The 13,863-nt window shown below is 36.5% G+C and overlaps 2 protein-coding genes across 14 annotated transcripts in view; one reads left to right on the forward strand and one right to left on the reverse strand.

Moving 5' to 3' along the window:
* TASOR (transcription activation suppressor) overlaps window positions 1-5,259 on the forward strand; it is a 49,458-nt gene extending 44,199 nt beyond the window's left edge. For 3 of the 6 annotated variants that reach the window (XM_065884994.1, XM_065884995.1, XM_065884996.1), the window contains 6 exons: window positions 272-394; window positions 1,163-1,322; window positions 1,796-1,904; window positions 3,215-3,393; window positions 3,572-3,736; window positions 4,533-5,059. In XM_065884994.1, coding sequence (XP_065741066.1) covers window positions 272-394; window positions 1,163-1,322; window positions 1,796-1,904; window positions 3,215-3,393; window positions 3,572-3,736; window positions 4,533-5,059 — 1,263 coding nt within the window. Of the gene's footprint in view, window positions 1-271; window positions 395-1,162; window positions 1,323-1,795; window positions 1,905-3,214; window positions 3,394-3,571; window positions 3,737-4,255 lie in introns of all 6 variants that reach the window. The other 3 variants (XM_065884997.1, XM_065884999.1, XM_065884998.1) reach the window with 2 other exon arrangements.
* Window positions 5,260-6,373: 1,114 nt separating this feature from the next.
* Window positions 6,374-13,863, reverse strand: part of CCDC66 (coiled-coil domain containing 66) — a 52,342-nt gene continuing 44,852 nt past the window's right edge. For 7 of the 8 annotated variants that reach the window (XM_065884937.1, XM_065884940.1, XM_065884938.1 and 4 more), the window contains exons 14-18: window positions 10,027-10,520; window positions 9,373-9,413; window positions 8,320-8,561; window positions 7,970-8,085; window positions 6,552-6,638 (exon numbers count right to left, since the gene is read on the reverse strand). In XM_065884937.1, coding sequence (XP_065741009.1) covers window positions 6,552-6,638; window positions 7,970-8,085; window positions 8,320-8,561; window positions 9,373-9,413; window positions 10,027-10,520 — 980 coding nt within the window. Of the gene's footprint in view, window positions 6,639-7,969; window positions 8,086-8,319; window positions 8,562-9,372; window positions 9,414-10,026; window positions 10,521-13,863 lie in introns of all 8 variants that reach the window. The other variant, XM_065884933.1, reaches the window with a different exon arrangement.

The following is a 13,863-nucleotide window of genomic DNA, read 5'->3' on the forward strand; positions in this document are numbered from 1 at the left end:
TCCATTGCTTTTCTGGTTCTGTTACCCCAAGCTAGCATTTACTTGGCTTTGACTGCATAGCGTCGTAACATTGTGATTGTGACCAGTTAAGGTCTGAGCTTCAGAGTCTTCTCTAAGAGTGGACTTGATCTCTGAGGTCCCTAGTGTAAGGGCATCATTATTAGTGGTCTAGTAGTAGTTAAACTTAACTACTTTATCTTGCATTTCTCGTGTTAAATGGATGTTTGCAAAAAAGCTTTTAAATGTTGATTTAGTTTTTTTTCTTTAACAGGAATATCTTATCAAATTAGGCAATACAGAGTGTCATCCAGAACAGTTTTTGGAAAGAAGATCAAAATTAGATAAACTATTGATTATTATTCAAAATGAAGACATTGCAGGTTTCATTCACAAGGTAGACTATTAAGCTGAATTCTTTGCTTATTTTGGTTGTAAAAAATCCCTACTATCTTTGAGACTAAAGCTGTTTGTCTTTAAAATATCCTCATAAGCTTTAAAGGAGATAAAACTTTGAGGTTGGGAGGTTTAGGACTTGAGACCTAAACTACCCTCTGTGAATCAGCTCATGAGATTCATATTTATACCTCTACAAAATTTTAAATTGTGGCACATCACAGATCTTACCTATCGCTTAAATGGTCAAGACTAAGAATACTGACTCCTTGAATGCCATTGGGTCTGCTGACTCTCTTTATATTGTTATCACCTTTATTTGTATGTCCTAGGTAAAACCTGTTTGTACCCCCTCTTTGCTGAAGCAGTCCCCCTTTCCCTTGGGTTTGGAGGTACCCCGTCTAGTCTTAGGAGACTGTCTCAAGTCCTACTGCTCTTTGAAGTCTTTCCTGACTGTTTCAGTCAGTAGGCTGTTGCCTCATTTGAATTCGGACTGTACTCACAGGGCCAGGCAAGTTAGCATTTGTCATTCTGTGTTTCCAGGTCTCTTGTTAAGTGCCTCTTCCTTAGAGAGTTCTGTTCAAGGTAGATGCCCAGTACATAAATGTTGGTTTGTATATTTAGAAATAATGTTGGAAATACTGTTTTTGTGCTTGACTTTGCAGAGACAACACACTAATATAGGTGAGCCATAGTACATCTAATGTAGGTTACTTCACACTTGAGTCTGTCTGTCCTTACTTCTATTTTTATTTTGGTATTTAAATAGGTACCTGGCTTGGTGACTTTAAAGAAGCTTCCTTGTGTTAGTTTTGCTGGTGTTGATAGTTTGGATGATGTTAAAAATCATACATACAATGAGTTATTTGTATCTGGAGGTTTTATCGTTTCTGATGAATCCATTCTAAATCCAGAAGTAATCACAATTGGTAAGATTTATTTATTCTTTTAAGCATGTAACATGTCTTTTCTAGGTTTTTCTCATTAGTGACTCACTCATACTTTAATGCATTGTCCATTCTGCCAGTCACAGATAACTAGTACATTTCCATCATTTTTTGAGCTTTTATTACCTCAGATTTCTTTCCCATTCTTTTACTCTTTACGAATAATTTCCTCTTAAGTCTGGTATAAAGCAGGGCTCTCTGTACCTACTTCCCTTGGATTACTTTTGGTTTGTTATTGTTACCAACATGTTTTTTTGTGTGTAGATGTTATGTTCTTAGATCTCAGAGAGGATGTATAGATCTGTCTCCCTTAGAGGGGAAAAAAAGAGAAAGAAAATACTACATAGGAAAGTAGGTGTTCCTACATGATATCAACAAACACTTCTTCCTTAATTCAGTTGTGGAGTGGGTGACTTGTTTATTGAATTTAAAATGAACTTCATTATCTCTAACAGAGAACCTTAAAAATTTTTTGACATTCCTCGAAGAACTTAGTACTCCAGAAGGAAAATGGCAATGGAAAGTCCACTGTAAATTTCAGAAAAAACTAAAGGAACTGGGCAGGTAAGGTTTGAAAAATAACTATATATTGGTTGTTGATTTTAACATTGTGTTCACAGAATTTTGCTATTTTTTATATGTTTGTAAATTATAGATGCTGCTCAGTTTTCACAGATGTCTTTTGCCAGCCGTAAGGGAATGTAGATGCTGAATTATTCTAGCCTGTTTGAAAATGATATTCTTGTTTATGTAGAGGTTTGTTGAAGTTCTAGTTATGTATAGAGATAAAATTGGCTTAAACTTTACCACTTGGGTTTAGAATAATCATCAAAACGGGATAACCAGCATTCTTTATTTTTTTATGGAACTGTACATGCCAAGTAGATCAGGCCCTCTCCTAATTGTTAATCTAATAATATTACACATATGAGACAAGGATTAATCTTGACATGATAAAGGGATCTATGATTAAGACATTCATTTATGTAATAAGTGATTTCTAACATGCCCAGAAGTCACTTCTCAAAACATGATTCTTGGAACACTAGTCCCTTGAGAGGCTCTGCAAATGACTCTTGTAATCAGATGAGTTTGGGATACTATATCCTGCTACTAGAGTCCATATAATGTACTTATTTATACATTTGAAGATCTGAGAAACTTTGTAGTTAAGGATCCTGTTTTACATTTTGTCAGTCAGCATTTCTGAAACCTAGACCGCAAAACATTTTTTTCTTCTAATACCTATTGATATTCCATCGGACACACTTAGGGAAATTCAGGCTTTAGTAATTTTAAATTATTTAACTTTTTATTTCATTTTTTAAAAACTTGTTTTATCTTCATGTGAAGTAAGCATTGGGGAAGTCTTATTTTTATATAACAGATAGCAATACTGAGGCCCGGAGGTATAACTTGTACAAATTAGTACCGTCATCTTCCTGACAATAGCCCGTAATTTCTACCACATGTTGCCTTGCATCTGGAAGTATAGAAATAGCTCAGAGCCGTGTTATTTTTTGAAGGAAAGATTTATATTTTTTTGTCCTTTTACACCCTTCATTACAGTTCTAAATTAGTGAAGCTGAAGAGAAGTGTAATTTATTTAGTAAGTAATAAGTTGAGATTTTTGTCTGAACTGAATAGCTGGCCCTCAGGCTTTGTACCCAGAGAAAGCCCCTGGAGTTACCCATGGATTGCACAATTCCTGCTTTCCCTCTACTAAGAAGCACCTGTACATCAGGCAGTGAGCTAAGCAGTGCAGTTGTTATTAGTTGCCTCAATTGAGAAATTATGGCTTTAATTTCAAGTGAAAATGTCCATACTAAATTTTAGAAATGCAGATACAGATACTGAACTACTTAATTTCACAGATTGAATGCTAAAGCACTGAGTCTGTTGACCCTTCTGAATGTCTATCAGAAGAAACATCTGGTTGAAATTTTGTCATACCACAACTGTGATTCACAAACTCGAAATGCTCCAGAATTGGATTGCCTTATCAGACTTCAGGCTCAAAACATACAGCAACGACACATAGTCTTTTTAACAGGTAAAGAGAGTGCTCTTAAGCTTTCTACTGTGAATACAGGAATGTGTATGAAAGGATTTTGTGGGACTGTGTTGGGTGTTTCTGAAAATGTGGAGGAAAGGATTTTGGAGGCAGGCATTATCATTTTATATTTGCAAGTGTTTTATACTCAACTTTTTTCTTTTTTTTTTCAATTTAGAAAAGAGTATCAAGATGCTTTCCAGTTATACCGATAATGGAATAGTGGTTGCGACTGCTGAAGACTTTATGCAAAACTTTAAAAATCTTGTGGGCTATCACAACTCAATCACAGAAGAAAACCTTCCTTTGCTTGGTGCTAATGAGAATCTTGAGTCGCAGTCAGGTAACTTTTCAGTAGTTTTCATTTTCTTTAAGGCAGACAGAAAAAGAATGGTTTTGCTTTGATTTCATATAATGAAATGCTAATTTTGAAACTGCTCACCTCAGTGTAAACTCAGGTTCAGGGGAAGTGTTTCAAGGCATTTATCATTCTTTTACTTAGCATACACAAAATCTGCTCATTTATTATACTGTAGTCAGTGTTTGAGTTAATGTAGACTGCATACTATAGAGTAGGCATTTTCTTTTTGAGGGTATGTAAGCTTTATTGGCTTCTGTTGTGAATTAAAGCAGTTTAATTACAAGGTAGTAGAGATATCCATAGCTTTAGTCTTTTGTGAGATGGCCTTTGCTTTCAGGTTTTATGTAAAATGAAAGATGTACTTTTGTTTTTTGAGGAAAAGCAGAGATGTTCGAACGTTTGATACAGCTAACCAGTTTAGTAGTAATCCAGTGAAGCTAGATGTCAGAATTTTTATTTTATATTTGTCTTGTCGAATACTGAATTACCGTATAACTTTAGATGCTGTTTTGACATTAACCCCTTTGGAGCTGGGAGTTGGGATTTCCCAACATTAAACGTGAACACATTTCGCAGAAGCTTTTAGCATCGGATTATCTGGACATTCACACCTAGTGTGAGTGTTGTGACTAAGTGAACTTGTGGCAGAAGACCAAGCTTTAAGGGATTGTGGACTTGCAGACCCTGACGCATTATATTGTGTGAGTAGTGTATAATTTTAAAACTTAAACAAATTGTGTATTTCAATAGAGGAGGACTTTTTGTTTTTTAAATGTAGCTCTTTTAGAAAACGATGAAAAGGACGAAGAGGATATGTCTCTGGATTCAGGGGATGAAATCTCAAAAATAGAAGTATGCAGCAATTTTCATTCAGAAATGTTGGAGAAAGAGACCAAAGGATCACGTGGAACAGATCAAAAAAAGAATATTCAAATTGAGTTGCAATCGTCTCTTGACTTGCAAAAACGTTTATTAGAAGAGAAGACTTATGAAATTGATTCTGAAGAGAGAGCTTCTGTTGATATAGTATGCTCTGAAGGAGAGAACAGTAATTCAGCTGAACAGGATTCATATAGCAACTTTCAGGTTTATCACAGTCAATTAAATATGTTCCATCAGTTTAGTCATTTTAATGTTCTCACTCATCAGACATTTTTGGGGACACCATATGCCCTTTCATCAAGTCAGTCTGAAGAAAGTGGAAATTACTTTTTATCTGCTTATACTCAAAACTTGGATAGAGAGAAATCTCCATTAAGTTGGTGGAAAAGTGATACTTCCAGGCCGTTTTCAAAAGAGAAATAATTACAGTAACTTTTTTTTTTAAAGTAGGTTGTTATGGCCTTTTTCTGTTTCTTAAAAGTGAATTCACAATTTATATTTCATTCTCTAAACAAAAGGTTTCTTTTCCTTTTGCAAATGTTTTTTTTCCTCTTATTTAAATCATGATGGCCTGTAACAGTTGAAGCATCTGAAAATTGAAATAAATATATATTTTTAACATATTGTACTTGAATTATCTCATATTGGCACTTTTAAGTTTTACACTTATGTCATCTGTACTTTGGCTTCAAATTGAAGCCTGTTTTATATGTAAAACTAGATAGTTGCAAAAGGATAGTGAACAATGGCTTTACTTTTTTTTCCTTCCTCTAATGTCAATGATCCCAGCTACTTTTGCTGAAATGATATATCAACTAATGCATTTGCTACTTTTGCTGAAATGACTGATATCAACTAATGCATTTATTTTAAGCTTTTTGTATAGTGCTTTTACACAGGTATAAGCCAGTGATGTTAATATTTACACGATTTTGGCTCAATACCTCAAGATTTATTGAACAAAGCCATTTCATTTAGATGATAAAACTATGTACATATAGGACTAAGGACTTAACACCAGGCAGCATTATTTTTTATTTTTAGACAACCATGTAAAATCACCTGTTGCTAAAATTTTGGTCAACCTTTTATTTGAGAATATTTGATAATTACAATTTTCAGTGCTTGTGTGGTCCTTAAACAAAAACCTATCTATCTTTTGAAATATGAATTTGGTTATTAAAGGCATTAAACAATTTGAAATAAACTTTGCTGTAGATTTTTAAACTGTTAGAAAAATGTAAGTATATTTTTCAGGTGGTAAGCACTTAAGTGCTATATATACTAAAGCTAACTTTTTAAATTCACAGATAAAAGTACATGGTGAAGATAAATTTTAAATCCACATGTATTGCTAATAACTGCCTCTCCATTACTAATACAAACTTGTAAATGTTTTTGAAAACTGTAGTTTCTACAATAAAAGAAGTCATTAAAAAAAGGACTTAAAAAAATTTCCATGTAAGCCTAAACTGAATCTGGGCTATTTTAGTAAAAGTAAGTATGTCAGACCTTCCTTTGGCACCTCAAAAGAACTTTGAGTTCTACTCTTTAAAATCTTTTTATAGAGCAAAATATCTAAGTAATATTTTAATAAGCTACATGTAAAAAGTGTGGAAGAACACTGTAAACTCCAGACTGTGTTAAGGTAAGTAGATCAGTACCTCAATACCCACATTGTGATGAGCAGGAAAAAAAATTTTTTTTTTTTTTTTTACTACTTTTTTACAAGTGTCTTGTTTTATTGTTTTTTAAAATATATATATACACACATACTTTACTACATAATGTACAAGTTTTAAATAAGCATTTTAAAAAGAAATCTAGGCTATTTGATAAATACAGTTAAGCAACAACCAATCTCATTTCATAATTTGGAAGACAAATCAAATGTAAAGGATTTGATTTTCTACATTTAAAACGAAGAACTAAAATTCTCTTCTTGATTTGCAGCTAAAGGCATGAGATTAGTTTCCAACTCTCTTTGCTTCTGGAGAAGGCCCTGAAATCATATTGATATGTTAGTACGGTGTGCAGCAGACGGGCAAATTATTCCTATTTTACCTTTCTCTCTTGTTAATACAGAACTATATTTACTTTGAAAACACGTATTACGCTCAGTTACTTGGCCATAGCTTAAACGTTATCTTTGTCATGTTCAACTCAAGAATTTTCAATTTTTACACCAGACTTTCTCACTTGGATACTGTGCAGCTATCACACATTTGTAAGATTTTTAGCCATACAACCAATAGAAATGACCTTTCTTAAAACCATGTCTCCTAACTGTGGGGCTGAACACCACCGCTTTCCTTTTCCCCAAATGCTCTTAAAATGGTCATGAGTCTCCCTTTAACACCCAGTGTTTATCTTGACTGCATTAACCTTAGTGGCTAGTACAAGGCCCTGCTGAAGTAAGATACGGTCACTATGTAGGTGAAGGTGTATACATCACATTCTTTCTCTTAAGCTACAACTTTTGTCTCTACTAAGCTAGAATATACCTTGTCACTTTAAAAAGAGGTTTAAGTAAAATCTTCACTGTGTGGATTACCAAGCTTGAGTTACAAAATTCAATCCACATGTAACCAAAGCTACAGCATTTAAAAAACTAAGGGACACTTTATAATCCTGGGTTAGTGGGGGTGATTTTCTAGTTCTATAAGAAAGAACTGTTTAAGCAACACTTGAATCAACAATTTGAAATGCAGGAGGCATTCATAAATGACTGGACATGGAAAAGGGTAATCCTAAAACTACAGTTTATTTTCCCCAAATACACAAAGTATACTGTGAATCAAAGCTAATCGTAAAACCAGTTTTGTAAGTCTTTTTTTTTTTTTTTAAGCACAGGGACAGGTGTTTGTTTTTTTTGTTTGTTTTCTAAGGCCAGCCGGTAGAGAACAGTTATAGCCTTAAATATTTGATGTGTTTATTTTTATCTGAGCAGATAATGAGTCAAAATTGGTCTGGGAGAAAAAGTAGTCTGGTAAGATTATACCTGTAATTTCACATTATATTACTCTTTGGGACTTGTGTCAAGTTCTATTCCAAACACAGCCAACACGTTCAAAAAAATGTGAACTGCATTACTAAGAATTAAAGCATAACTGTATTTATTTTCTGCCTTTGGTTTTAGGGCCTTATTGATCATGCTTTGCCATTTCAAATGTATGCCTTTTTTCATTCAATAAAGTTGTCTTAATATTCAAAATGTCTCATGATTTCATGCTGGAAAGAAACAGTCATGTAACCAACGATGTTTAGTAAAACTGGTAAAACACAGCCCTCCACCAGAAAATGGTCACATCCAAACTTTGGAAGAGCTCATACCTGTCTCAGTTCTGACAGTCCCTTAAGGATTGCTTGCTGTCGATCCCTGTTTTTCACCAAGTTAGGATTAAGAAGTGGGTCCCTGAGGTGGTCAAAAAGCTGTTCTTGGTCACAGTCTGAAGCCAGATAAAAATGACAAAAATTCAAATACATTTATAATATGAAATAGCCCTATGCTATAACATTCTATGGATTCATTAATAAATTTATATCCTAGGAAAGCACCAAGTAAGTAATAAATATTCAGTAAAAATTTTAATAATTGACTCCAAAAGAGAGAAATTTTTTCTACCTCTCTTGGGGCAATTTGGATTTTTAATTGTGGGGGGGGTACACTTATATTTACTTACCATGTAGATTTTGGTACTGAGGATCCTGGGTTAAAGGCCTAGACAATGGTGCATCTGGATCAAGGTAATAGATCTCATTGGTTCGGACATAGGGAATAAAATGAAATGGTTCAGAAAACCCAGGTGATAATTCTGTTTGACTATCTCCTGAGATCAGATTCTCTCTTTCATAAGTACTGTTTTTTAGTGTCTGAGTTTGCTGCGTTCTGGTTTTCACTGCTGGAACTGGTGGTGATTGAGACCTGTATTTTTCCAAAAAGCACAATAAGGGACTTCTTAAAAAGCATGAATGAAAAACTGTATTTTATTTTAGATTAAGCATATTCTATTCTTCAGTCACATTTCAATTTATTCTAAATGTACCTATAACACCTTTAGGAACACTATATGTAAGAGGCTTGAGTTCTATGATACCATTTCCTAAAACAGGGCAACAAAATGGGATTAATTTGGGGTTTACTAGTACTTGCTGAGGATATATATATGCTAGAACAGGGAGAAATTTACTAGCTTGTGAGGATCAACGCTACCTGAGTTAATTTAAACCTAATGTTTCTCCTTAGAATTCACCATAAAATAATATACTTACCGCCTAAACTAAACTTGCTATTAGAGCCATATTCAGAGACAGCTTAAACCAGCCGGTTTGTGCACAAAAATAGAGAATAAAAATTCTAACAATTTAAAATCTCCCACTGGTTAATTTCTCATTATCCCTACCAGTCATTTATTCCCTACCCCCCTCAATCCAAGCAGAATGTCTATTCCACTGCTGACATACCTGGAAAATCAAAACTGTTAAAGTCTGAAGATAACAAAATATCACCCACATTCCTGCTTAGGATGCCTAGGTCCAGTCCAATTTGGACCTTCAAATTCTAGGTAAAATGCCAGACAGACACCCTTTCCCTTAAATCTCTATTCACCTGAAGTCACAAACTTTCCTGTTACTGTCTTCACAGACATGCATACATGCTTGATCTCACCTCTATTTTGAGCAAGTATTTTATATCACACAGAAAGCACTAAGTAGCTACGGAATCCATAACATACCTTTCCTTGTTGAAAGAATTAATTATCTGAGGTTCTTCTTCCTAAATGATAGACAGGAGTTAACAGTGTTTCCATACGTCCCCACAAATGTTTTTAGTGGTTGTTGAAATAATCTGAGGATAATATTTGAGTAACACATACTGGATAACAGGATAGGAGAGGGTTGGTACTTCTCCAGAGTCAGAGAAACCAATCCATTAATTCCTGACCTTGTAAATTATCCTCTGTCTATATGGACTATAAACAAGAGTTTTGAATGGGTATCTGAATAAAGAATAGCATTAATCTATACAGGGTTTAAGTGTAAACTTTTTCTGTAAAGGACATAGTAAACACTTGGCTTTGTGAGCCATGTGGTCTCTGTTGCAACTACTCTAAACTCTTCTTGCAGCATGAAGCCAGCCACAGACAATAGGTTAAAAAAAAATGAGCATGGCTGTATTGCTAAAAACTTTATTTGCAAAAGCAGGCAGCAAGATGGATTTGCCTATTGGCCATAGTTTGCTGACCCCTGCTGTAAACTACAGCAAATTTCTAGAACTCTTATTCACACCCAGAATAGCCCTGTCAAAACATGCATGTGTGGAACTGTATTCTCATTCTAAAAACTTCAATACATGCTTTAAAATGTTTTTCTAGACAGAAGAGCTTTACCTTTTTGACTAGCTGCCACCTGAAACTTGGTTCAGTTTCTTGAGATGAATGAAGAACAACATCTGGTGAAGTGACTCTATTTTGAGAGAGGTGTCCAGGATTATTTCTTTCTACCAAATGAAGCAGTTCCATCTGCCTTCTTACTCTTTTTTCTTCTCTCAGCTTTTGAAGCTGTTTAGGGTACTTTTCTGATGCTGGAATATACCGTCTCAGTGGTTTATTTATATTCCAATCAGGCCTTTTAGGACACTTCTTCATATGTTTTGTTTGTTTCTCTCTTCTTGTGAACTGATTACACTGGTCATTATAACTGTTTTCTTTTTCTAAGTTGGCTCCGTTATCATGACTTACTAGTTCTTGCTTGTTCTTCCTAGTGTTAAACTGTTCATTAAATTCTGCAGGAATCTCAGGAGACGAACAGTTTATAATTTCCCTCTCTATTACCGATCCACAGCATGATTCTATATTGGTAAATATTCCAGCATTTAAGTCACCTAAAAGAAAGTTTCAGATGATTAATTTTTTTAAAATTGTGGTAAAACATACATAATGCAAAATTTACCATTTTAACCATTTTTTCAAAGGCATTAAAACTGCCCTCTAAAACTCCGGTTTGAAAATTGAAAAAAAAAAATTCTATACCCACTAAACTCCCCATCCCCCGCTTCCTGCCAGCTCATAGCAACCACCATACTACTTTGTCTCTATGACTCTCTTTTTGTGACTTCTGTTAGCATAATGTCCTCAAAGTTCATCCAAGTTGTAGCATGTGTCAGAATATTCTCCTTTTTAAGGCTGAATACACACACACCATAAAACATGCCACTGTATGTATATACCACATTTTTGTTTATCCATTCATCTGTCAAGGGACACTTGGGTTGCCTCCACCTTTGGGCTATTCTCCAAGACCTTACTTTTTTCAGTTCTGACTACACCCAGAAGTGGAATCGCCAGACCATACAGTAATTATAAATTTTCTGAGGAAATGCCATCCTGTTTCCTTTAGCAGCTGCACCATTTTACATTCCCACCAACAATGCACAAGGGTTCCAATTTCCCTAAATCTTCCATTAAACCAGTTTTAAGTGTACGATTCAGTGGCGCCAAGCACACTCATGATGCCACACAATTCCAGACCCCATCATCACCTCAAGCAGAAACCCTGCACCCACTAAGCAGTAACTCCCCATTCCACCCTCCTTCCCAACCCTCAGCAACTGCCACTCTACTTTCCACTTCTGAATTTGTCCACCCAACCCTAAATTCCTTACACCAGTGGAACTATACAATATTTTTGTCTCCCTGTACAACTGCCCCCCCGCCCCTCACATCCAGCTTATTTCACTCAGCGTAATGCCTTCACGGATTATTCAAGCTACAGCACATAACAGAACTTCAGATGATTCGCTCTTTATTTATTTTATTTTTGGCTGCGCTGGGTCTTCGTTGCTGCACATGGACTTTCTCTAGTGGCGAGCGGGAGCTACTCTTCGTTGCGGTATGTCGGCTTCTTACCGTGGTGCACGGGGGAGCACGGGGTCTAGGTGCGCCGGCTTCAGTAGTTGTGGCACACGGGCTCGGCAGTCGTGGCTCGTGGGCTCCAGAGCACAGGCTCAGTAGTTGCAGCACACGGGCCCAGCTGCTCTGCGGCATGTGGGATCTTCCCGGAGCAGGGCTCGAACCCGTGTCCCCCGCACTAGCAGGGCGGATTCTTAACCACTGTGCCAACAGGGAAGTCCTCATCTAACTTTTTAAATGTCTGTATCTCATATACCATCATGCTATGCCTCCAGGCCATCCCTGAATCACATATAACCTTTTACTTTTTTCCATTTTGAAAACAGGAAAAGTTCACCATTCAAACATCTAAAATCTCCTTAAAATTTACATAATGTTCATGATTATATATGTGTTCAGCTATCACAACAGTTGAGCAACAAAATTACTGTGTTGCTCTAAAGGCCTTTTTTCACATATGATTAAAATTTTAAATTCACAATTAGCTAAGAAAAAGTCCAATTATTGCTGTAAGTGTGTTATTCCAGACTAGAGCTGGCCAGGACTAATCCTAGTAAGGCTGCCCAGCCTACATCATTTTCATACTGGATATCCTTTTTTGCCACTCTAGACCCACTCTGCACCTTTCTCTCCCCTGCTCTCTGCCCTAGCAGGCTGACTGGTAAGAACCTTATCAATGGGTTCCTGGGTCCTCTGGTTTCTGTTTCTGTCAGGAGTGTTCACATGCAGATTATAGGAAGGGAAAAGAGTGAATTCAGGATACTTATCCCACTGGCTCATTCCCTGTGAGCTGACCTCAGGCTGACTCTATCCCTTTACCAAAGGTTCCCCTCAAAGTTACCTCTATACAACGCTTGTCTTCTAGGTTCTGGTAACAAGTCAGTTGCTACTAGCACCAGAGTCAAAGCACTACTGCTGTTCTCCCTCACATCCACTCCTTTGAAAATAGTCTCTTTTTAAATAAGCCATCTTTAATTATTCTACTTTGGGACCCTGACTGATTAAATTGCCTTAGAGTCACCCAGTGATGATATACATAATTTCATGGTCTTAAAGACCTAGTTTGACTTTTTTTTTTTTAGTTTGACTTCCTCTTAAGTAATGTGTAGGATTTATATAATTTTGTTGTTTATCTGGACATAGAGAAGGGAGAAACCACATTCTTCAAGCTTACGTGGAAACTATAAAAAAAATTTTGTTTTTTTTAATAAACTAAACAGGTTGCTTTACCCAATTCCCTTTTCAAATTCCCTTCTACCTTCTGTCATATTATGTAATCTGGTGGTGTACTGAAGATCTAAAATTAACTGGCAGAAAGAGTGGTATGTTAGAGGATGGATTTCCATTAAGACATTCTGGGCTTGGGGCTCAGCACTAGCCAACTCCAGAGTAGCTTTTTGATATTTCTAGAGGAACATTAATATTATCTCCTAACTTACGGCCAGCCAAATTGGTTTTTGTCTCTTTTTAAGTTACCAAGGGATCCCCAAGACCACAATTAACTGACAGGAGAGTCCATTGGTAATTAGTTTAAAAACTGAAGGTCTGGTTCAAGGTGGTGACCTAGGAAGATCCTGAACTCGCCTCCTACAGACACACTTGAACCTATAGTTACATATGGAACAATTTCCTCTGAAAAAAGCCTAAACAACTGGCTGGGCGACTCCTACACATTGCCCAAGTCTGGCACACCATCAAAGCAGGCTGGGAGAGGCTGAGACACAGTCAAGCCATAAACCCCACCCCTGTGCTGCAACCCACAATTGGGAGGGAACTCAAAACCCAGCGCTTTTCCCCAAGGAGATAAGGGTTTGAACCCCACATTGGGTACCCCACTTTTAAGATCTGCACAGAACAGATAATCCCCCAAAACATACAGCACTGAAAACCAGTGCGGCTCATGTCCACAAGACCCACAAAGCTATAGCAAAAGGGAGAAACAGCTCTTAAAGGGCTCACTTACCTCAGGGCCCAGTGCAGAGGCAGCTGATAACACCCAAATGTGAAAGAGGCTCATTTAAAAATATGCTGAAGCGTTGGCCCAAGAGGTAGGAATGTAACTTAACACATCTAGGGGCTTGCTGGAATACTCTTGGGATGGGGGTGGGGATGAGGATGGTGGGCACCACCTATTTTTTTTTTTTAAAAGAACCACTAGGCCTCTTATTCCCACCTTGCCGTCCCTGCCCCAGCTGTTACACTGCCCCCCGCCCAACTTCAACATGTACAGCAAACCCTCAGCAAACATCATTCTCAATGGTGAAAAACTGAAGGCGTTTCCTCTAAGATCAGGAATAAGACAAAGATGTCAACTCT

Source organism: Phocoena phocoena, chromosome 10 (genome assembly GCF_963924675.1).
Source record: "Phocoena phocoena chromosome 10, mPhoPho1.1, whole genome shotgun sequence".
Classification (NCBI taxonomy): Eukaryota; Metazoa; Chordata; class Mammalia; order Artiodactyla; family Phocoenidae; genus Phocoena; species Phocoena phocoena.